At 40.7% G+C, this 24,000-nt stretch overlaps 1 protein-coding gene and 1 pseudogene across 2 annotated transcripts in view; both read left to right on the forward strand.

Moving 5' to 3' along the window:
* Positions 1 to 23,814, forward strand: Coq2 (coenzyme Q2, polyprenyltransferase). Its single transcript, XM_004872354.3, has 7 exons — positions 1 to 288; positions 2,282 to 2,448; positions 8,261 to 8,382; positions 9,851 to 9,936; positions 11,464 to 11,597; positions 12,879 to 13,067; positions 15,232 to 23,814. Exons 1-7 carry the CDS (start codon positions 36 to 38, stop codon positions 15,394 to 15,396), a joined length of 1,116 nt encoding a protein of 371 aa, XP_004872411.1. The 5' UTR covers positions 1 to 35; the 3' UTR covers positions 15,397 to 23,814.
* Positions 23,539 to 24,000, forward strand: part of LOC110347191 (M-phase phosphoprotein 6 pseudogene) — a 10,178-nt pseudogene continuing 9,716 nt past the window's right edge. Inside the window, exon 1 of the transcript XR_015446557.1 lies at positions 23,539 to 23,702. The product of XR_015446557.1 is annotated as an M-phase phosphoprotein 6 pseudogene (transcript). The remainder of the gene's footprint in view (positions 23,703 to 24,000) is intronic.

The following is a 24,000-nucleotide window of genomic DNA, read 5'->3' on the forward strand; positions in this document are numbered from 1 at the left end:
CGGAAGTAACGTCACCGCGCGCCTGGCCGGTCGTTATGCAGGCCTTGCGGGGAGCCAGCTTCGCGCGGGGCCTAGGGGCCCTGGTTCCAGCCTGGCTATGGGGCTCTCGTGGCCGCCCCTTGGCCCTGGCGCGTGCGGCAGGGGCGCTCGGAGTGGGGGGCAGGCGGACCCCGGCCCGGCGGGAGCCGCGCGCGCGCGCGTTGGGCCTGTCGGCCGCGGCGGTGGTGAGCGCTGCGCCCCGCCCCCTGCAGCCCTACCTGCGCCTCATGCGCCTGGACAAGCCCATCGGTGAGTGCGACTCGGGCGCTGGGAGGCGACCTCCCCAGGAACGCGTCGGCCTCCCGCCCTGAGCCCTGAGCCCCAGAGGCGGGCTGAGATCAAGCTCACTCATGCTCAGTGTAACAGGAGGCCATCACAGGCTTATGGGCTGAGTCCTGGAGCCAGATCTCTTGGATCTGACTATCCATTCAGGAAGCTTGGTTAAAGTACTTAACCTTTCTGAGCTTTACTTCTTACCTATAAAATGAAGATACTAATACTCTATAAGGTTACGTGAAGTTCCACAAACACATGTTAAGTACTTTGAACAATGCCTGACATAAAGGCCATTATTCCTGCATAAATGGGGATTAGAGAAAATTGTGTTTATAGTCATGTATGTTAAGATGATATCAGCCTACATGCTTTGGCTCTAATTTTTTTATAAAACTTAGAATTCATTCAGCAAACCTTTTTGAGCCCCTACTGCATATGCTAGGAACAGTAATTGACAGTGCTGGAATTCCTGGTTTAATATTTCTTTATTTAAATTCTCCTCTTGTGGGGTAATTTTATGTTTGTTGTTTTACTTTATTGAAGGTGTATCTTGTCACTTTCATAAGCCAGTAGTGGTTTTCTTTTTGGAGAAGGTAAATGGGTCAGTCAACCCACATTACTTCAGGAAGTTTCAGCAGGTGGTATTCTTTCCACCAAATTAGCAGTGCGTTTATGGTTGTGTTATCTTAAAGATAATCTCTTAGGTGAATGAGTCCTAGACTTGGTTTAATCTGCCCATCACCTTTTAGAACTTGCTCCCTTTACTTCATCTCCCAGAGATTATCCTTTTTTCACAATAAACATTTCTTTCTGCAACCTATTTGTCTCTTACCCTTACTATCTCTGCATCTTTCTTTACAGAAGGGAGCATAAGGAATCAAAGTGTCATAGACAAGACAGGAGAAAAGACAGAAAAACATGTTGCTGGGAATCAGTAGGCACAAGAAGTAGAATCTAAATGTTGTATATTTAAGTATACATAGTTGACCTAAGGCATAGACTATAGACACGTTGCCTGGGTTGGAATTCTCCTATGGCCACTTTTTACCTGCATACCTTGGATAAATTACTTCCTCTCTGGTTCAGCATCTGTATTTATAAAGTTGGTGTAATAAAAATAGCTCCAGCCTCATAGGATTGTTGTGAAAATTATCAACGTCCTATGGAAACCCCTGCAAACCATCGTTGCTAATATTGTCATCTCATCACAACTCGGTGAGGTAGATATCTTTTTCCTTCCTTTACAAATGAATCCAAGACTAAAGCCCTGAGAAACCTTAGTGCCTAGTGTCACTCACCTTACATGCCAATGGGGAAGTCTCACTGCTCTTTCCACAGGAGCTCTTATGTAGAGGAACCATACAGATTCCCATCAGTAAGTAAACCCCATACTTACAATACAGACTACTTGTTGCCAAGGAAATTTTGTTTTCTGACACTGCATTATAGTTGATGACACATTTTCCTTTGTAAATTTTTTTCTTTTTAATGGAATCTTTAGTTCTGATAGATGAAAAATGTTACTGAAATGTAGTTTTAATGTGTGTTTCTCAAAGTTGAGTGTGTCTTCTTTTTTTTTTTTTTTTTTGGTACTGGGGATTGAACTCAGGACCTTGCGCTTGCAAGGCAGATGGTGGAACCACTGAGCTAAATCCTCAGCCCGAGTGTGTCTTCTTATGTAGAAGAGCCATTTATTTGTATATTTCTTCTCCATGAATATTACTTTTATTATGTCTTTGGGGTGTTTCCTAATTGGATGACTTATCTTTTTATTCTCCATTTCTAGGGGTTCTTTACATATTAGGGAGAATAGTCCTTTATAATATGATGTGTATATTTCTGAGTTTCTTAAAGTGTTTTTTAAAATTTTGCTTATAGTGTTTCTTTAGGACATGGTAGTTAAACAAATGAAGACCAGTTAACTGACTTGAATTCCTACCTTTTTTGTCTTTCTACTTTTGCTTAGGAACCTGGCTGTTATATTTGCCGTGTACCTGGAGCATTAGTTTGGCAGCTGAGCCTGGGTGTTTTCCAGATTGGTACATGTTATCCCTCTTTGGCACTGGAGCTATTCTGATGCGTGGAGCAGGCTGTACTATTAATGACATGTGGGACCGTGACTATGATAAAAAGGTAGTTTCATCCTGGAAAGGAACAGAGCAGCAACTCTCAGTTTTGCAGAATGCCATGGTTGGGTCACTTTTGAGTGCCACATAAAGCAACAAGATCACTTAGTGTTCACACTGACCTCCAGCATGAGAAGTGTGGGCATGAGGGAACAGCTGGCCATGCAGGTGCACTTCACTTCCTTTCTCAACACAAGTGTCCACAGGGCAAAGTGTGTATTTTGACAGTGAGAAATTTGGAAGGTGAAGGTAAAGAAATTAAAGGCTAGGAATGGATTCCATCCTGAACCTTAGTCATCCCTGCCTTTGAGATGTACTTTGGAACCCTAACTTCTTTTTTTTTTTTGGTGGTTGATACTGGGAATGGAACCCAGGGACTCCTCCATACAACTGTGCTAAGTGCCTGCTCTATCACTGAGCTGTGTTCCTAAATCAACTCTTAATCTAACTGAACCAAGGCAGTGCTGATAGCATTACCTATACAGAAGCACCCCCTTATCCTCAGTTTGCTTCTCAGGGTTTCAGTTACCCACTGTCAACCACAATACAAAAATATTAAAAGGGGGTTTTCAGAAATAAACAGTTTGTGAGCTTTAAATTGTGCACCATTCTGGGTAGTGTGAAGACATCTCTTACTAAAAGTATATTGTTATAATTATTGTTTTAATTACTATGATTACTTGCTTACTGTATCTAAAAGATAAATTTAATTTCCCATTGGTAGGTATTTATGAGAAAAAGCATAGTATAGTTGGAGTTTGGTATTGTGTGATTTCAGGCATCCACTGGAGGTCTTAGAATGTATCCCCCATTGATAAGGAGTAACCATAATTAGTTCCTTGAAGAAATACAACTTTATTCCTTTTTCTTAGAAAAATATTACATACTTGTTTAGAAAAATTCTGTAAATACAGAAATGAAAAGTTAGAAAGTATACATCCTTCTTGTCTCTTCCTCGTCCTCGAAAAAAACTTTAGTTAACAGTTTGCCCCACTGTATTCCTCTGGATCATTTTGTGCATACTCTAAAGCATGTGTGTATAATTATTTCTTTGTTGTTCAACAGACCTTTATTTTCTGAGAGAGGCCATTTTGTTTGCTTTTTATTCCAGCAGCTGTGCCCTATGTTCAGGATCATTAAATGCTTGTGTAAATAATTAATTTTGAATTGAAAGGAAGCCCATACTGAATTATATAATTTCTATATAATTATATAATTTCTATAAACTTATATAAAGTAAATCGTTTGCCTTTCATATAATCTGAATTTTCTCATTAACTTTTTTTTTTTCCTTTTTTTGGTACCGAGGATCAATCTCTGGACCTTGTATTTGCAAGGCAGCCAGTGGTACCACTGAGCTAAATCCCCAGCCCTCTAATCTGAATTTTCTTTAAGCAAAATACACTTAGAAGAATTTTTAGCTTATAGCACAGTGTCACATTCATATCATTTTAATTAAGAGAAATTTATTGAATACTTGCTGTGTGTGGGACCAGTTACAGGGTCTCAGATTGCATGAAGGGAAACATTTCTGACCACAGGATTGGTGTATTATAATCCAGTGACAGTTCCATGAAAATGCTGCCCACCTCTCAGCTAAAGGGAGGCCCAGAGAGAACTTGGCAGGAGTAGGGGACTGGGGTTAGCTTTGAACTCTGTCAGGATAAGATGGCACAAGAGGAGGGGGCTGGAGGTTGAAGGCTATGCTAGGCAGAAGGAACAGCAGGCACAGGGGCAGACTGTGACGCACAGTATATTACATTTGGTAACTGCAGCTCGGCAGTAGGACAGGATGTAGAGGAAGGTGGCAGGAGCTGTATGGCAAAGCAGCTCCATGCAGTGACGTGGTTGAGGTGTCTGATTTCCCAGCAGATGCACCCTTCTTGATTTGGAGGCTGACACTTCCATTTATTTATGAGGATTAGATCTGTTCAGATAAACATTTGAGATTATTTGGAAAGCGTTTTGTTCTTAATAATCTACCTTCCAAAACTAATTTAAGACCTGTGATTGGTGAATAGGGAACTTAAAGATGAAATGTAAAATTGTAATTTTTTCTGTTTTGGGTTAGTTGGTTTTTTTCATCTCTGAGGATACAACCCAGGGCCCTTGAACTACATCCTGCCCTGAGCTACATCCTTGCCCTGAGCTACATCTCCAGCTTTGCCCCCTTTTGGTTTTTTGAGACAGGGTCTCCCTAGGTTACCTAGCCTGAGCTAGAACTTGCAGTCCTCCTGCCTCACCCTCCCAGAGTGTTGAAATCACAGGGATGTGTCACCACTCCTGGCTTGTACATGAATGTTTATAGTGGCTTTAGTTGTAATTAACTGGAAACAATCAGATGTCCTTCATTGGATGCATAAACAGTGTATGATACATCCATACCATAGAGTACTACAGCACCAAAAAAGAATAAGCAATAAATCCATGCCACCTTTCAGAGAAGTACATCAAGGAGAAAAAACAATTTGAAGAGGTTAGATGCTGTGTGCTTCCATTCATGCAGCATCCTTGAAATGACATTACAGAATGGTGAATAGATAAGTTGGCAGGAAATAGAGAAAGGAGGCAGGATGTGGCTGTTAAAGGGCAAACTGAGGGATGCTTGTGGTAGTAGTGTTAACAATCTTTTTTTTTATTGTTAAAGTGTTACAATCTTGTTTGTAGCAATGGTGGGATCTTGGTTGTGAGGGGCTGGCAGTGGAGTTCACCAGTGCTAGAGTGCTTACCTAGCACACAGAGCCCTAGGTTCCATCTGCAGCAACACTCCCCACCCCCCCCCAAATCTTGGTTTTGAGATCATGCTGTACTTTTGCAAGATGTTACTATTGGAAGGAACTAGATAAAGAAATTCCCATGTCTTAAAACTCCAAAAGAAAAAGCTTTGTTAAAAAATAATATGTTCAAACCAACCAACTTTCTCCATTTATTTAGTGAAGTATGACCAGTTTAGTTCTCCTGAAGTGATTTTTTTTTTTCCCTGTAGGTAAAACGGAGCTGACTAGTTATCTTTTTCATGCCTTTTTTCAGATAGAAGGAAGAGCCCAGATGGTTTATTGGTGTACAGCAAGGTACTAAGAGAATGTGTTATAATTGTTGAGGTGGTTTTACTAACATGCATTTTAAAATATTCTATATATCTCTTTAAAAGGATGGGTTAAAAAGATTGGCCTAATTATAATCCTTATCTCAATTTCTTAAAATCAGTGTACCAAGGACATGTTCATGGGTTTTGCTTAATGCATTGCAAGTTAAATAAAGGGCTAATACATTAAATGGTAATTAAATTGTTACAAGGGTGTATAGGTTCTGTTTGTCGACGTTGCATATAATTTACCAGCAGCATGATTATGTGATAAAAATTAGGTTAAGAACATTAAAATACTAATCTTAATACATGGGTATGAATGATTTATTTTTGTAAGCTATGAGTGTTCTGGTTTCATAGACTAGGCTTTGATAATCAAGTTACATCATTTTTATTCTTGATTGGGTTTGTTTATTTGCACCTTTTGAACTTAGTAGGAAATTCTGTACTGAAGGAGAGTGAACCTTCTGGTTAGTAGAACTGGAGAAGCTGTGCTAACCCTCAGCATCTGTGACCTTGGAACGTTACTGAGCCTCTCATGGTTTCATCCACATTAGAAATGGCAAGAACTGGTTAAGCACAGCTGCCTGTGGAGGCCAACGGCACCCTCTATGCCCGTGCGTGGGTTGTGTCCCCAATTCCTTCAGTCATGCAATGCCTGAGCAGGAGGACACTCAGCAGATCGAAGGATGAAAATCTGTAAACAGAAGGCAATCTAGAACACATGTCCATACAGAGATTAACAAAGAAAATTATTCAGCGACCAATGGTCCTCTGGGAAAATTACTTTCGATGGAATCCAAGAAAACCAAACAACATTGATTTTTCCAAAGAAGAAATTCTGCAGAAAATTCATCTGTATAGTACATTTATTAACATATATGGTTACTTAACATCTGTGATTCATCACAGAATTTTAATAAGACCAATTAAAATATCTAAAGAGGTTAAAAAAAAAAGAAATGGCAAGAACTTGTGAATGATGCCGTTGTAGCTCTTACAATATGGCACATTACAAGCACTCAGATTCTTGCTGGAATTATGGAAGTATCTTGAAACATTAAAAATACTATTTCCAATTTAAAACCTTAGGAACCACCTCAAGCATAAAGATCCACTTCTGGTCCTCTAACCACTAGACTGAGTTTTTGGGAGCTACTTTATTGCCTTGTGAAGCATGATATAAATCTAGTCAGCAGCTCCTTTCTTTCTTTTTTTTTGAGACAAGGTCTCACTTTATAGTTCAGGCTGGCTCCGAACTTACTGTGTAGCCCAGGCTGGTCTCAAACTCAGAAATCCTCCTGCCTCAGCCTCCTGAGTGCTGGGATTACAGGTGTGCACCACCATGCCCAGCTAGCAGCAGCCTTTTTCTGTACAGAACCAGTTTGTAAATATTTTAGGTTTTGTTGGCCAAATCATCTTCATTGCAATTGATTAACTTCTTGTTAGAGTGTGAAAGCAGCCATAGACAATGTGTTAAAAAATGGATAAGGGGGCCTGGGGATTTAGCTCAGTGGTTCTGCCACCTGCCTCGCAAGCGCAAGGTCCCAAGTTCGATCCCTGGTACCAAAAAACCAACAACAACAAAACACACACACACACACAAAATGGCTAAGAGTGGGTTTCTGAATAAAACTTTTATTTGTAGACACTGAAATTTGAATTTAGTATTTTTTCATATATTATCCTTTGAAAAATTTTCATTTATTTAAAAATATAAAAACCATCCTTAGTTCATTAGCAGCAAATACACACAAACATACATATATATATATATATATATATATATATATATGCATGCATGCATGCATGCTGTAGGCTGGATTTGGTCCATAGGGCACAGTCTGCTAGCCTTTGATATCAACTATACAAAAAAATGTTAAATTACTAATAGATAACAGTGATTGCATATTTGTGTACCTGAGACAGTGCATTTACTTACCCGGTAAGGTGGGTGCTATTATTTCTTTTCCCTCTGTATTTCCTTTAACAGATAAGTAACCCAAGGCTAGATTAAATAATTTGCCAGTAAGTGATAGAATTCAAATGCTAGGCTTTCTAATCCCAGATCTTGTCTTCTTAATTTCTAGCAATGTTGAAAATTTTGGCAGTATCCTCTATTTGTGATTGAGTTTAGGCTAATATTTTACAAAGGAAAAAAAGCACAAATGATTTGTCTACTTCGTTTTTACAGGGAATTCACCCTACCTTATGAGCACAGTCAGTGTGATATGGCAGACCCTTCTTAAGTAGCTAACAAAAGCACTCCACTTAAAAACCTAGGTGACACCTTCTCTCTTCACATCTGATTCCTGACTGTAATGCTTCCCAGCTCAAAGCATCCCCTGTGCTGCTGTGTTAGCCTTACCCATCATTGTTGCAGTTTCTCCTTTCCTGAGAGTGTCCGTTATTCTTGTGCCTCTTTTCTTTGTGGAAACTGAACTTCCTGTTTGCTGTGCTGAGTAGCTACAGAGCTAGAAAAGGAAGTTGCTTGCTTTTGTTTGTGTAGAGATGGGGTTGGGAAAGCAAATGAAAGGGGAATGAGTGATGGGAATTTTTAGCTCTGTTCAATGCTTATGCAGTTTTCATTCTTGACAGCACTTCCAGTGTTCATTTCATTCTTTACTCAGTTGTCTCTCAGTGCCTTCGGCAAGGAAGTCTCTTGACTGATTGTTTAAGTGACAGCATCTGTGCATGAGACTAAGGCATCTGTCTGTGTTTCTGTGTTAAGGTTACAAGAACAGCAAATCGCCCAATAGCTGCTGGAGACATTTCAGCTTTTCAGTCCTTGGTTTTTCTCGGGGGACAGCTGACCTTGGCACTGGGTGTTCTTCTGTGTCTGAATTACTACAGGTATATTAAATTTGTTTTTCATGAGCTGTAAGTTATCACGCATAAATGCAGTAACTCACCACACTGTAAAATCTGCCACAAGAATGCTTTCAGCCATCCAGGCATGGTGGCACACACCTAGTAATCCCAGCATTCTGGGAGGAGACTGAGGCAGGAGGATTTCAAGTTCAACCCTACCCTAGGCAACTTAGCAAATTGGTGAGGCCCTATCTTAACATTTTAAAAATAGGAGGAGAGGTGCTGGGAATGAGAAGGGCCTGGGTTCAATCCCCAGTATTACAAAACAAAACGATGACAACAAAAACCCACCATGCTTTCAGCCAAGAGTTAAAAGATCAGCATTGAAAGTATTCTGAACTATCTTTAGTATTTGCATTTTATGTCCCCTAAGGGACACAGGCACTTGCAAAGGCTAAGTTTGTATACACTGATGTGTATATGTATGTTTTATGCTGGAGGTTATCCCCAAAGTTCGGGAAAAGCTCAAGTAAGTAAACTCATTTTTCAAAAAGAACTGTGTCCTTCCCCTGTGCTATAACTAATCAGTAACAGGCTATGTAACTAATCAGTGACAACGGGGGAAATGGGAACACTCGTTCCTGTATCTCTTAAATAGAGGTATAACTAAGCTTTTGTGCATTAGCTGCCTGTTTACGAAGTGCTTTGAGGAGGAGAAAAAAAAGACGGGGTAGAGGATTGCTGTTAAGCCTGACTGTAGAGGTGAGGCTTACACAGGCCTTGTGCTGACAGCAGGAGTAACTGGAAAACACCCTTGGGAGGTTCTTCCTGGAGGTGCTGTGAGCTGGCCTTCAGGTACCGAAGAGCATCTTACATTTTCCATGTCTGCCTTTTCTTTTTTTTTTTGGTACCGGGGATTGAACTTGGGAATTTGGCACTTACGAGGCAGGCAGTGGAACCACTGAGCTAAATTCTCAGCTCATGCCTGCCTTTTCTTGAGAACTAACACCCATTGTGAATAAAAGAAGGACCTCTTGACCCCAGTTCACTTGTAGGAGGTCTTGTCTGCTAGACACTGAGGGTTTCAGATAGTTTAAAGTGGCTGTGTGTGGTGATGACCAGGCTAGTCTGGAGCTTGAGCTCAACTGAGCAGGCTGGACCCTGGGTTTCAGTCTTGGCTGTGCTACAGAAAAGCTGTGTGACAATAGCAAATTACTTCATCTCCTTATCTGCAAAAAGATGTAACCAGAATAAAACTACTTGTGTCCTGGGGTCATTGTGAAGATTGTAATGAACTAACAAATGTAAATCACTCATCGGTATGTGTCAGCTGTTATTTTGTTTGATTGTTTAGTCAGTGTAAAGTATTTTTCTATTCATCCTTTGTAATAAGGAAAGCCAAAGTCCAGGGATAGAACAAAAACCATTATTTAAGATTTTAAAAATTTCCAAATAGTATTTAGTGATTCCCAAGTGACAGTGACATTAATCCTGCTTTTCCTGTTTTTAGTATAGCTCTGGGAGCAGCATCGTTACTTCTCGTCATCACCTACCCCCTGATGAAGAGAATCACATACTGGCCTCAGCTAGCCTTGGGTGAGCTTCGACGTACTCAAACTGTGCTTTTCTATACCATGTATAATATGTATATATATATTATATATGATATATATATATGTAGAACATCGAGAAATTTTCCAAACCAAGAATATTCATAAAAGAGGCCAATTAGTCATTCTTTGCTAAAAAATCTTGCATATCTTTCTATGATTATCATTACAGTATTTTAGAAGTGCTTTTTAAAGATATAGATGTGTGACGAAGAGAGGGTTGGTCAGGGTGCCCCGAAGAACATGGGCACAGGGTAGGAAGCACTGCTGGTATGGACAACTCCCCCCTTGTGTGCTGCCTTCTTAGATCTCCTAGGGAGAAGTCTGTCTCGGGTTTTCCTTTATTTTAACAGCATTAGGCCCGCCTCCCAGTCTCTCCGTTAGTAAATTGTAAATGACTACAAGATAAACATCCTTTATATGTGGCCCAGCATCTGTGCAGGTATTTAATACAATATTTGCTGGTGAAAAGAGAGGTGGATAGGTGAGTAAACTTTGTTATAGAAGTATGTGCTCCTTGGCTCTCTTATTCTATTTCTAGAAGACTGTAGAATAGTCCTAAAGTTATTCTCATGACACTTTTCTAGTAAAAGAACAAAAACGGTCCAGGAAACTGATGAGAGCCTGGCTTGTGGGAAAGTTGTAGTGGAATGTTTATCCTTTCCTAAGATGCTTCCATTGGAAGCTCTTTTCCTTTCCAGCTCTTTTCATTGTTAAAAAAAAGTAAAAATGTATATTTTTAGCTGACCTGGAAATCTTTTGGTAAGAGAAACATATGCATTTCCAGACTACAAGATAATATTCAAAAACTTGTATATTTAACTAAAACATTTATTGAACCTCTACTTTTACATTGTGCTGGGAATTGCACTGAGTACTTGGAGAAAAAAAGGGCTATAACACATTCACCATCTCTTAAGGAGCTAGAGGAGAAGGCAGCAAGTCTGGAGGCCACTGTAGTATCCTGTGGTGTGACAAATGCCCAGGACCTCAGAGGAGAGGCACTGAGTCAGTGGAGGGCAGCTACCTGGGGATGAGGAGAAAAAGAGTTTAGGAGAGGACATTGGGACACATTGAGTTTAAAATGCCAGTGGGACTCACAAGCAGGGAGGTCCTGCTGGAAGTTCAGTCTCTAGTTTGGAGCCTGCAGGTGTAGATTTGGGAGTTGTCACCATTGTGGGCATTTCCCTATAGTCCTCAGAGGGGATGAGCCTGTAGGATGTGAAAATGTTCCTGTTCATTCATAGATGGAAAGAACACAGGCTTTTGAGCTCCAGCCCCAGCGTCACTGTCTGTTGGCTGACCCAAACACCATAGTAGGTGGGATAAATGTTCAGTGAAGCTCCTGTTTACCTCAGCAGGAGATGCTCCTGCTAACTAAACTCAGCCCATTTCCATTCTTGCAAGATGGAACTAATGGGCTGAGAAGAATTAATGGAGCTAGTGGCATGCAGCCCATCAGCCCCCTTCCCTTGGAACCTGCAGTCCACCCACTTCTGTTCCCTCACTGCAGGGCTGACTTTCAATTGGGGTGCACTGCTTGGCTGGTCGGCTGTGAAGGGCTCCTGTGACCCATCTGTGTGCCTGCCTCTCTACTTTGCTGGAGTTATGTGGACCCTGATCTATGACACTATTTATGCCCATCAGGTAAAAAAGAGATAATGTTTTCTAACTTTGGTTTAGGTATTGTTAATTTTATAAGAGCTATTCAATAAGAGCCAAAATAAGGGGAAAATCTTTTTTTCCTAAAAAGAAAGTCACAGTTCCATGGTTCCAGCAAAACAGTTGGGTTTCATGTTTATGTGTTTACCAAAGAGTTCAACTCACTCTATTTTATTTGCAGCATTTAAGTAATATTTACAGTACAATAGGCACTGTTTTAAAGACTTTACATTGTTTTATATACTTTTCAAATACTGATTTAATCCCCATAAGGGCCTGCAAGGAAGGTGTTTTTATTATCCCCATTTTACAGATGAGACAGGTAGAGAAGTGACTTGTCCTCATCACACAGTTAGTAGGTGGCAGGTCTGAGATTCAGACCTGGTCTCCAGAGACTGTGCTTTTACTGCCATGCTCCCCTGTCCCTCTGTGCCACCTCTGACAATTCCATTGGGCAGCTTTCTCATGTAAGGTGGCTAATAAACATTTCCCTTATTTTTATTGACTGCTTGTCATTGTCCCTTCAAGACTGCATAATAATCCGTTGACATGCTGTAATTATTTCAAATTAACAGTATGTCTGTTTTGTCCATTGAAGTTGTTTCTGAGTTTTCATGATTATAAATAGTATTATTCTCATCACGCACACTGCATGAGTATGAGTTTTTCAGGTAAGTACAGTCCTGAGGACAAAATATAGGTACTGGGAAAGACCAGGTAACTAGATGGGAGTCATCATCCAGACGAGCTGTGTAAAGGGTAGGGTTGGAGGGGTGGCAGGGGTAAGTTGGGCTGGAAGTGCCAGTGGATGGATGTGAGTGTGTGCTGAGTGAGCATTTTTATACACTTGTGGTTTCAGCAAGCTTGAAAGTGCAGTATGCAAGAAATTATAGAGATGTGAGAACTCAGAGGCAGAAGGGAACCGTGTGATTGGAACTGAGCTCTAACTCATCCAGTAGGAGTGTTGTTAGGAGTCATAGTACAGTGCCGAAAGAGCACGGCTGGTGGCGATTGAGCTGGGTGAGTTTCTGTAGTTGTGTGTCACCTTGCTTGGCCTGCATGGCCCCTACTCACCAGACAGTTTCGGAATTACTGTCATCTCTCACCTTGTGGTGTAGCTGCCTGTTCTAAAATAGTTAAATAGTAGTGATGGTTATGCACCTTATGACTGCCTTAAATACCACCAAATTGTACATGTCAAAATATGAACTTTATGGTAGGAGAATTACCCGTAAAGCAGTGTTTCTTATTACTTCCTGCTATTAGGACAAAAAAGATGATGCTCTGATTGGCCTCAAGTCCACGGCACTGCTGTTCAGAGAGAACACCAAGTGGTGGCTTGGTGGCTTCAGTGTGGCCATGCTGGGGGCGCTGAGCCTAGCAGGAGTGAGCTGTGCCCAGACCCCACCCTACTATGCTGCTCTCCTCGTCGTTGGAGCCCACTTGGCTCACCAGGTTTGTCCTTTTTCTTCTTTTTCCTTGGCATTGATTATGTAAACAGAATGCTATTTTTCTTTACTAGGCAAGGAACATCTTAGTCAGCTTCTTGCCTTGTTCTGGTTTGAGCTTCCCTTCCTCAGACCCAATTTGTCATGAAAAAGCTGTGTAATTTTAAATAAACAATATAAACCTAAGCCTGGATTTCTCCTTCAGTTTTCCTGGAATTACTTCTCATATATCTGGGAATTTTTCAGTAATGTCAGAAACAATGTCTAAGTTGAGTTGAATTACTTTTTTAAAAAAACCTTTCTTAATGAAATTGAGTTTCTCGCTATGGTTAAAAAATTAATCTTTCAGAAGTTTGATTTCCACTGGCATAGAAAGCAGTGCCAATTAAGATATGAAATGAAATGCTAAATGCGTCAAGGTTCTGCCTAGAAGGCAGGAAATGGGCATTTCAGGTGTTTACCCAGCACCATACTCCTTGCCCCTACAAGCTTCTATTACTGACTTTTAAAATGATTGTCTAATTTTGATTAAATCAGATTAGATGGACTAATTTTGTAGGACTGTTGCTGTTATTTTCTTTGAATAGAACAAACAGATGTTATTGAACCTGTATTTAGCTGATCTACAATTCACAAACTTAATTCATTCCGCAGTTCTGGAAAAGATGGCCATGTTCTTGTTCTTGCGGGAAACATGGCCACAGCTGTATTCATCACCAGATGCAGAGTTTGCACACAAAAACAAAATTTTACCCAACATTTCTGTTTGTGAACCAAATTATAAATAAAAGCATTCATGAACTGAGGTAACACTGTATTTTATACAGATTGTTGTGAAGTACCCAACAGTGTAGGCCAGACTTCTGTCACAGGACGTGAAGGAGACTAGAGCTGGGTAGGCTGTATTTCCTGTGTTGTCCCTTCACCATAAACCCTAAAGGTGTGAATCGGTGGTTCTCTGGATTTCTTTCCAGAATTCCACAGCCTCTCTTTGGCTATAACCTAGATGAACTTGGGCTGTCATCATCAGTTGATTATCGAGGCTGGTAGTGGACATGCACTAGTATTGAAGTACCTAAATATCAGATGGCAGAGGAAGGCAGAAATTATGACAACAATCATAAATATTATAAAACTATGTGAAACCCACCACATTTTATTCTCAATTGCATTTGTGGTCCTCTGTCCAGTCCTCAGTGCAGTGTTTTAGGATGGGCATGGTCTTCTGATTCCCCAGGGCAGTGTCTGTGAGATATTCTCAGGACTTCCTCAGGGAGAGGAAGATCTCTCTGCAGATCATGGTCTCCAGGTCCCCTTCAAGTGGGGATAGGAGTGAGGTTTAGAATCGCAACAGCATCTTTGGCTGTCACGATAAACTGGGGAAGGGGTCATTTAGTGAATGAGAGCTGGGAATGCTCAGAGTATTCCATTACACCAGACAGCCCTGCACGAGCATCATCCTGCCCAGATGGATTTGTTCTTCCTGAAAGACTACTCCGTAGAACAGAGCTGGCACTTGGTGGTGGGTGTTGCAGGGAGGATGGCTTCGAATCAGTCTGTGTAGGGAAGGGTTTGCTAAAGACAGGGTGAGTGTCCCTTGTCTCAGAGGGTTGGGGCCAGCAGGGTTTTAGGTTTGGAGTTTTTTGGGGTTTTTTTAATATTCATATATACATAATAAGCTGTCTCAAGGATGGTACCCAAGTAAACACAAAATATATTCATGTTTCATGCACCTTATTCATATAGTCTGAAGGCAGTTTTATGTAACATTTTTATTGCACCTCATTTTGGCTGTGTTGTCACATGAGGCCAGGTGTGTAACTTTCCACTCGTGCTTTGCTGACAGCTCTCATGTCAGTGCTAGATCTTGGAGCATTTTGGATTGGGGGTAAAGGGTGCTACTCCTGTTGGAGAATTGAGTGGCATGGATTGCCTCCCAAAGCAGTTGCACATCCCTCCGCCAGAAGCTCCTAATCCAAACACACCTTAGCTGATTCCAGTGACAGATATGTAGATTTTTCCTGCTTGGGAGGCAGTTTGGGGTACAGCAGGGGCTCCCACTTACTTACAATTCCATAACTAATTAACTGTTTCTGTCTGCATTGGTTTCTTTATCTGTGATGCCCCAGGGTCCAGATGTCCTAATGCAGCACTTTGGTCTTCCCTTACAGATCCACACTCTGGACATCCACAGTCCTGCAGACTGTTGGGATAAATTCACCTCCAACCGAACAATAGGAATAATCCTCTTTTTAGGAATTGTCCTCGGAAATTTGTGGAAAGAAAAGAAGACAGATGAAGCAAAGGAAAACAAAGATAGCAGAATAAAAAATTAGCAAATAACATTTATCTAGGCATTATGAAAACAAAGCTTTATGAAACACTCAGGGCTTGTGACCATGATTTTTGAATAAGCATATTCAGAATAAGAATATTGTGTTACAATATGTTACAGAAGTAAGGACAAGAAGATGAAAATTTAAAGTATATTTGCCTGGATTTTATTTATTTATTTTTTTGTATTAAATTCTTTTATTGGTACATTGTAGGTATACAACACAATTACATTTCTCATTGGGAATTGTACCTTTACATAATGCATCTTGGTTCTTATTTTTTCCCCATTCCTAGCCCTCCCTTCACGCCCTCCACCCTTCCCTATTTACAAAGACTATTTCCATTTTTTCCATTTCTCATCATTTTTTCCTTTCCCTTCTTTCCTTTCCCCTGCCCCTCCCACTACTCCTACCCCTTTGGACCTTTTCTTCCTATTTTACATTATCGATTATTCATTCTAATAATTGGTACATTTTAGGTATACAACATAATGACATTCATCATTGGAAATTTGCACCTTTACATAGTCTCTCTTGGTTCTTATTTTTCACCCTTGCCCAGCCCTCCCTTCAATCCCTCCAGTCCTCCCTGTTTACAAAGATTTTGTTCCTATTTTTCCGTTTTCTCATATTAATCCCATTCCCTTCTATCCTTTCCCCTAGCCCTCCCACTTCCTTCCCCTTTGCCCCTTTTCTTCCTATTTCACATTACCCATTATACATTTAGCCCTGATTTACACTTTCAGTTTCTCACACCAGAGAAACTATTCGGTATTTACACATGTGTGTCCTATTTATTTCACTTAAGAGTATTCCCTCAGTGTGCATCCACTTAGCTATAAATATCTCTAATTTCTCATTTTTTATGGCTGAGTAGTACTCTATTTATAAAAAAACCCCACATTTTCTTTATCCAGTCTCCAGTTGATGGGCATTTGGGCTGTTTCCAAGCTTTAGCTATTACAAACTGTGTTGGTATGAACATGGGCGCACAAATATCACTGTGGTATGATTCTTTTAATTCTTTGGGAAAGAGCCCCAGCAGTGGAATAGTGGGGTCAAATGGGACTTCCAGTCCTAGTTCTTTGAGGTATCTCCATACTGATTTCCACAGTGGTTGCACCAGTCTACACTCCCACCAGCAGTGGAGCAGGGTTCCTCTTTCCCCACAGCCCCGCCAGCATTGGTTATTGGTTGATTTCATGATAGCAGCCATTCTTTCTGGAGTGAAGTGGAATCTCAGCATTGTTTTCATTTGCATCTCTTGAATGACCAGTGAGTGATGTTGAACATTTTTTCATGTATTTATTTGCTATTTCTACTTCTTTGTCTGAGAAATGTCTGTTCATTTCAGATGCCCATTTTTGGATTGAGTCTTTAAATTTGGGAGGTCTGATCTTTGTAAGTTCTTTATAGATTCAAGATAGTAGACCTTTGTCTGAGGAAGAGCAGGTGAAGATTTTTTCCCACATTATGTGTTGTCTCTTCACACTGCTGGTGGTTTCTCTTGCTGTGCAGAAGCTTTTTAATAAGAGATCCCATTTGTTGATTGTGCTAATTCACAGACAACTGAGGTTTTGTTCATAAAATCTTTTCCTACACCAATGTCTTCAAGGGTTCTACCTAACCTCTGTTCAACTGGTTCAGAGTTTCTATTTTAATATTTAGATCTTTAATCCATTTTGATTTTAGTTTAGTGCATGGTGAGAGATACAGGTCTAGTTTTAATCTTTGGCAAGTTGAAGCCCAATTTTTCCAGCACCATTTATTAAAGAGGCTATCTTTCCTCCAGTGAGGGTGTTTGACTCCTTTATCGAAGATGAGATGGCTGAGTGTGTCTGGCGTTGTTTCTGCATCTTCTAATCTGTTCCACTGGCCCTCAGGTCTGTTTCTTTGCCAGTACCATGCTGTTTTTATCACAGTAGCTTTGTAGTATAGTTTCAGGTTGGGGATTGTGATACCCCCTGCCATGTCTCTGTTACCTAGAATTGCTTTTGCTATTCTGGGTCTCTTCTTGCTCCAAATGAATTTTTGAATTGTTTTCTCAAGATCTATGAAGTATGCTGCTGGGATCTCAATTGGAATTGCATTAAATCTATATAGCAGTTTTGGAAGTATGGCCATTTTCTCTATGTTAATCCTTCCTACCCAGGAGCAGGGGATGTCTGTCCATTTTCTGATATCATCTTCAATCTCTCTTTTCAGAGTGCCATAGTTTTCAGAGAAGAGGTCTTTGATTTCTTTCGTTAGGATGATTCCTAGGTATTTCAGTTTTTTGGATGCTATTGTGAAAGGAATTCCCTATTTCTCTCTCAGTGAGTCTGTCATTGGTGTAGAAGAAAGCTATTGATTTTTGTGTGTTGACCTTGTAACCAGCTACTTGAGTGAATTTGGTTATTAAGTCTAGAAGACTTTTGGTGGAGTTCTTGGGGTCTTCTATATAGAGTATCATGTCATCTGCAAATAATGATAATTTGACTTCTTCATTTCCTATCTTTATTCCTTTTATTTCTTTCTCTTGTCTAATTGCCGTGGCTAATGTTTCCAGAACTATAATGAACAAGAGTGGTGATAGTGGACATCCTTGTCTTGTTCCTGATTTGAGTGTGAAGGATTTCAGTGTTTGACCATTTAGTATGATATTGGCTGTTGGTTTTTCATAGATGGTGTCTATCAGTTTGAGGTAGAGACCATCTATTCCAGTTTTTTGTAGGGTTTTTATCATAAATGCATGTTGGATTTTTTCAAATGCTTTTTCTGCATCTATGGAGATAATCATATGGTTTTTGTCCTTGGCTCTATTGATATAGTGTATTACATTAATTGATTTTCATATATTGAACCATTCCTGCATCCCTGGGATGAATCCCACTTGATCAGGATGTATGATCTTCTTGATGATCTTCTGCATTCTGTTTGCCAGTATCTTATTAAGGATTTTTGCATCTATGTTCATTAGTGAGATTGGCCTATAGTTCTCTTTTTCAGTTGGGTCTTTCTCTGCTTTGGGGATCAAGGTGATGCTTGCTTCCAGGAATTAATTTGGGAGTATTGCTTCCCTTTCAATTTCATTGAAGAGTTTCAACAGTAGTGGCAGTAGTTCCTCTCTAAATGTCTTGTAGAATTCAGCAGTGAAGCCATCAGGGCCCGGACTTTTCTTAGTTGATAAGTTTTTAATTACATTTTCAATTTCATTGGTTGATATTGGGTTGTTCAGAATTTTTAGGTCTTCTTCGTTCAAATTTGATAATTCATATGTATCTAGGAATCTGTCCATTTCTTCTGTGTTGTCCGTCTTATTGGCGTATAGGTTCTGGAAGTAGATATTGATGATCCTCTGGATTTCTGCTGGGTCTGTTGTCATTTCACCCTTTTCATTCCTAATTGCATGGATTTGGGCCTTTTCTTGCCTTTTTCTGACAAGGTTGGCTAAAGGTTTGTCAATTTTGTTGATTCTTTCAAAGAACCAACCCTTGGCTTCATTGATTTTTTGTATTGTTCTGTTAGTCTCCATTGCATTAATTTCCCCTCTGATGTTTATAATTTCCTCCCTTGTATGAGCTTTGGGGTTGTCCTGCTCTCGTTTTTCTAGAAGCTTGAGGTTCAGCATCAGGTTGTTTAATTGGGATTGTTCTGTTTTCCTAATATGCGTATTCACTGCTATGAATTTCCCTTGCAAGACAGCTTTCATTGTGTCCCATAGATTCCAATATGTTGTAACGTCATTGTCATTTCATTGAAGGAACTGTCTGATTTCTTCTTTAATTTCCTCTGTGACCCATTGGTTATTCAGAAGGGTGTTGTTCAATTTCCATGTGTTTATGAAATATTTTGAGTTTCTTTTGCTATGGATCTCCAATTTCATCACACTATGGTCTGACAATGTACAAGGGACAACTTCAGTTCCTTTGCACTTACTTAAACATGTTCTGTGTGTGAGGATGTGGTCTATTTTGGAGAATGACCCATGTGCAGCTGAGAAGAATTTTGTGGGGTGGAAGACTCTGTAAACATCTGTTAAGTTCATTTGTTCAAGAGTTCGATTGAGTTCCAGTATTTCATTACTTATTTTTAGTCTAGTTGATCTATCTGTTTGTGACAGTGGGGTGTTGAGGTCCCCCACTACAATTGTATTAGTGCATATATGACTTTTCATGTCTGTTAGTCTATGTTTTATGTAGTTGGGTGCACTAGTGTTTGCTGCATAGATATTTATGATTGTCATCTCTTCCTCTTGGATTCTTCCCTTTACAAGGATGTAGTGTCCTTCTTCATCTCTCTTAATCAGTGTTGGTTTGAAATCTACTTGATCTACCAAGAGGATAGCTACTCCTGCTTTTTTTTGGGTTCCTGTCTCATGCAGTATTGTTTTCCACCCTTTAACTTTCAGTCTGTGAGTTTCCTTTTGAATTAAGTGTGTTTCTTGTATGCAGCATATTGTTGGATTTTGCTTCTTGACCCATTCTGCCATTCTATTTCTTTTGATTGGTGAATTGAGACCATTAACATTGATGGTTATAACTGAAACGTATTGACTTGTCATTGCCATGACTTTTTCTTTTTGTTGGGTTCTCCCCCTTTCCATTGAATTTCTTGTCATGCCAGATGGGTTCATTCTGCTTTGCTTCCTGGGGTTGTGATCCTCAATGTCTGTTCTTAGGATATTGTGTAAAATTCTTTGGAGTGCTGGTTTGGTAGTCACAAAGTTCCTAAGGTGCTCTTTGTCATGAAAGTATCGTATTTCTCCATCCATTTTGAAAGATAGTTTTGCAGGGTACATCAATCTGAGTTGGAGGCTCTTTTTTTTTAGGGCTTGGAATATGTCACTCCAAGCTCTTCTTGCCTTGAGGGTTTGTGTTGAGAAGTCTGCTGTGATTCTGATGGACTTTCCTTTGTATGTGATTTGTTTGTTTTCTCTGACTGCTTGGAGAACTTTGTTCTTCTGTTGAGTTTCTGGAATCGTAACAATTATATGCCTATGTGTAGATTTTTTTTTGATCAAGGCTATTTGGAGTCCTATATGCCTACTTATCTGTATGTCAAGCTCTTTTCCCCTGCTTGGGAAGTTTTCTGCCATTATTTCTGTGAAGAGATTTTTTATGTCATCTGCACTCTCTCCTGTTTTTTCATTGAGCCCAATCAGTCTTATGTTATTCTTTTTTGCATCATCTAGCAGCTGCTGGATTGATTGCTCATGTTACCTTATAATTTTGAAGCAATTTTTCTTTTCCTGGTCACTAATTGCAATCCTATCTTCTATATCTGAAATTCTGTCCTCACATTGGCTCATTCTGCTGTGTAGATTTTCAATGGAGTTTTTCATCTCCTGGAAATCTATTTGCATCTGTTTTATGGATTCCATTTGTTTCTTATGTTGGGATTCCATCATGTTCCTGAGCTCCTCTCTAGATTTATTAATCATGTCTTGCACTAGGGGCACAATTTCTCCTGTTATCTGAGAAATTATTTCTGATTTCATTTTTTCCAGATCCCCTTTTGTTGCCAGTTCAGTGGGTCCAGGTGGTTGAGTATCAGAGTGTTCCATCCCATTTCCCTTTGGGGTTGCTGTAGGTTATCTGGAAGTCTGGTTTTGAGACTTATTCACGTGTTTTCTCATTTCGACTGGGGCGGGAGGCTGTTAGTGCCTGCACAGATTACCTCCTCAGAGCTGGGTGGGGTGGGACAGGGGCCATGAGCAGTGGTAGGGATGGTGACCCAAAAGCCCTTTCCTGTGGGCTGGGAGCAGCCAGAAGGATGGTGGCTGGGAAACCCCTTCCTCTGGACCAGGAGCAGTGGGATGGTCGCCTGGCAGCCCCTTTCTCTGGGCCAGGAGCAGCGGGACAGAAGGTGGCCCAAAAGCCCTTTCCTCTGTGCTGGGAGCAGTGGGAGGGATGGTGACCGGGAAGCCCCTTCCTCTGGACCAGGAGCAGTGGGACAACGGCTCAGAAGCCTCTACCTCTGGGCCGGGAACAGTGGGACTCAGTACCTTGGTCTGATGGTCTGGTGTCCTATGCGTCTTTGTAGTGTGGAATCAGGTGGCTGCCTGTCTGCAGTGGGCGATTCGGTGTCTTCTGCTTGACTCAGGACCTCGGTAGGGTGTGCACAGACCTGCCTGTCTGCAGGGGGCTGATTCGGCATGTGTTCCATGCGGCTGGGGACCTCAGTAGGGTGTAGGCAGTTCTGCGTGTCTGCAGCAAGGTGATTCGGCGTCTTCTGCGCGACTCAGGACCTCGGTAGGGCGTACACAGACCTGCCTGTCTCTGCCTGGATTTTAATTCACTTGTTTGCTAGCAAAATTTTAACCCTGTCGTGACACCTGGGACTCTTCAGGTTTGAGGTGACCTTCAGGATTCTTCTGTCCATTTTATTAAAATAAATATTTTAATGAAACCGTAAGAAAAATATGTGCTTATCCAAATTAATGTCTCTATAAGACATGAGCTTTTTCCTTTTTTAGAAAAAAAAGCTGCTATGGAAAGTTAGAGTATATTATTCTTTATTGTGACTTTACTCACTGCCAAAGCTGTAATTTCAGAAAACTGTTGTAATTTTTATGTTTTAGAAGAATTTAAGTATATATATAAATATTTTTACTTACACCAGTACATACCACTGTTGTTACCATCCATGATATTTGGGCAGTCTGGTTTCTGTGTGCAGCCCCAGCAATCAGAATATGCAACCAGGGACTATTTCAATTTCTGTTTATTTATTTTTTGTCTTATCGAATTATAATTTATAGGATGGTGTCATATTGTTCAGGTGCACTGTTTGTCACCTTGCCCCTGTGGAATGCTTCCAGCAGGTAGTTACTCTCCAGGCCTAGGTAAGGCCGTGCTGCTCCTGCCTATCCCTGTGGGCTTTTCCAGTCATTCACTTAGTCGCTCACTTGTGTGAAGTCTGAAGCCGTACTGCCGCCTCCAGAACTGGTGCCTCCACTGCGCTCTGCCTCGCAGACTCTGTCAGGTGGACTCACTTCCGCCCAGGCCTGGCATTTTCTTTTCACTTTGCCTGGTGTGAATATTGTCTCTTAACCCATGGCTTCGGGCCTTTTCTTAAATGTCATCTTCTCAAGGAGGCTTTCTTAGCCATTGTTCCCAAAATCTCCACAGATGGGTCACACACACATCCTGCCTCTGTGTTCTTTATTCTTTGCCTTCAGCACTTGTCACTGTTAACCTAGAATACCTATTACTGGACGTGGGTGACTCCCATGGGCAGTGAGGTGTGGAGGTTGCAGCTGTTTGGGATGCCGGTGGTGGTAGAAATGCTGGCTTCATAATGACTGCCCACGGTGGCAGTGCACTCCTGGGGAGGGTGATGACACCGAGCTGGTGGACAGCGCAGGGACTTTGCTCAGCATGACTCAGCAAACACTGAACCATGCACAGGAGTGTGCAGACTCAGGGTAGGAGTTGTAGTTTCACAGCCAGAGAACACCGTCCTGCTTTATGGAAACAGGATTGCCCTTGGAGAGTTTTGGGTTTTTTAAAGACAAAATTTCCTAACAAAATGGTAAGAAAAAACAATAGTTAATGCACAATCTTCAGAATAGTTACTCAGAGTATAAGACATTGACAAAAAATGTTCTTACAAAGAGGAAATGGAATATGGAAGGGCATTACTTTTAAATTTCATGTTTTAAGCTAACCTATGAATGTAGCCTTTAATTCATGTTTTAAGCTAATTTATACTTTTTAATATTTGGATTTAAAAAATAGACTTCAAGGTAACTTTTCTCTAGTCCCCACAAAAAGGCAAGAAGGATACTGTTTTTATAAATTACATTCCTAGTAAAGCATAGGCTAGAGCACTCGAGGAAGGCTTTTCTCTCATTACTGAGACAAAATACCCCTGACACCCAAACTTGGAGGGGAAGACGTTTATTTGGTTTACAGTTCATAGAGGTTTCAGTCCATAATTGGCTGGCTCCAAAGCAGGGTGGTTGTTGTACAGGCATCCCAGAGGAGAAACAATATGGCATGCACAAGGTAGCAAAGGTAACAAGAGGGTTTAAAAGCATCTTTCTGCCCCTTTCATCTTATTCAGACTACTGGGATTAGGGCGGTGCCAAACTAATCACTCACATGTAGAGGTTTAGTAATCACACGCCCTTAACCCCAGCATCACACACTGTAGATTCAACTACCTCTGAAAAAGAAAGTCCCACCTCATCCACATAAGGCTTTGGGGGAGGGGGGACATCTAACCACAAACCGTAACAAAAGCCTATAACTGTTGCTCTAGACTTCCCCGTCTTCCTGTGGATGTAATCCTTGGCCTGATGGAATTGGACAGTCCTCAAGGTATAAAATACCAAATTGCAAAAACTCACTATGAAAAAAATGTGATGTATTTTCTCAGTATGTTGATTTCAAGTTGAAATATTTCATATACCAAATACATTATTAAAATTAATTTTACCTGTGTCTTTTTAGTTTTTAAATGTAACTCTAGAAGATGTTACTTCACCTCCATGGCTAACCTAGTTTTGTGGGGATTTTTTGGTACTGGGGATCAAACCTGGGACCTTGCGCTTTTGAGGCAGGTAGCAGAACCACTGAGCTAAATCCCCGATCCTACCTATTTCTGATAGATGGCAAT

This window comes from Heterocephalus glaber, unplaced genomic scaffold (assembly GCF_053883595.1).
Source record: "Heterocephalus glaber isolate CG9 unplaced genomic scaffold, H.glaber_assembly_v1.0 deba00001698, whole genome shotgun sequence".
Taxonomy (NCBI): domain Eukaryota; kingdom Metazoa; phylum Chordata; class Mammalia; order Rodentia; family Bathyergidae; genus Heterocephalus; species Heterocephalus glaber.

What these genes read in the sequence shown, in the direction of transcription:
- Coq2 (XM_004872354.3), top strand. Translation starts at nt 36, where the DNA reads ATGCAGGCCTTGCGGGGAGCCAGCTTCGCGCGGGGCCTAGGGGCCCTG. An exon ending in GCGCCTGGACAAGCCCATCG is followed by an intron (nt 289 to 2,281) that starts GTGAGTGCGACT and finishes ACTTTTGCTTAG; the next exon opens with GAACCTGGCTGTTATATTTG. An exon ending in GAGCCCACTTGGCTCACCAG is followed by an intron (nt 13,068 to 15,231) that starts GTTTGTCCTTTT and finishes CTTCCCTTACAG; the next exon opens with ATCCACACTCTGGACATCCA.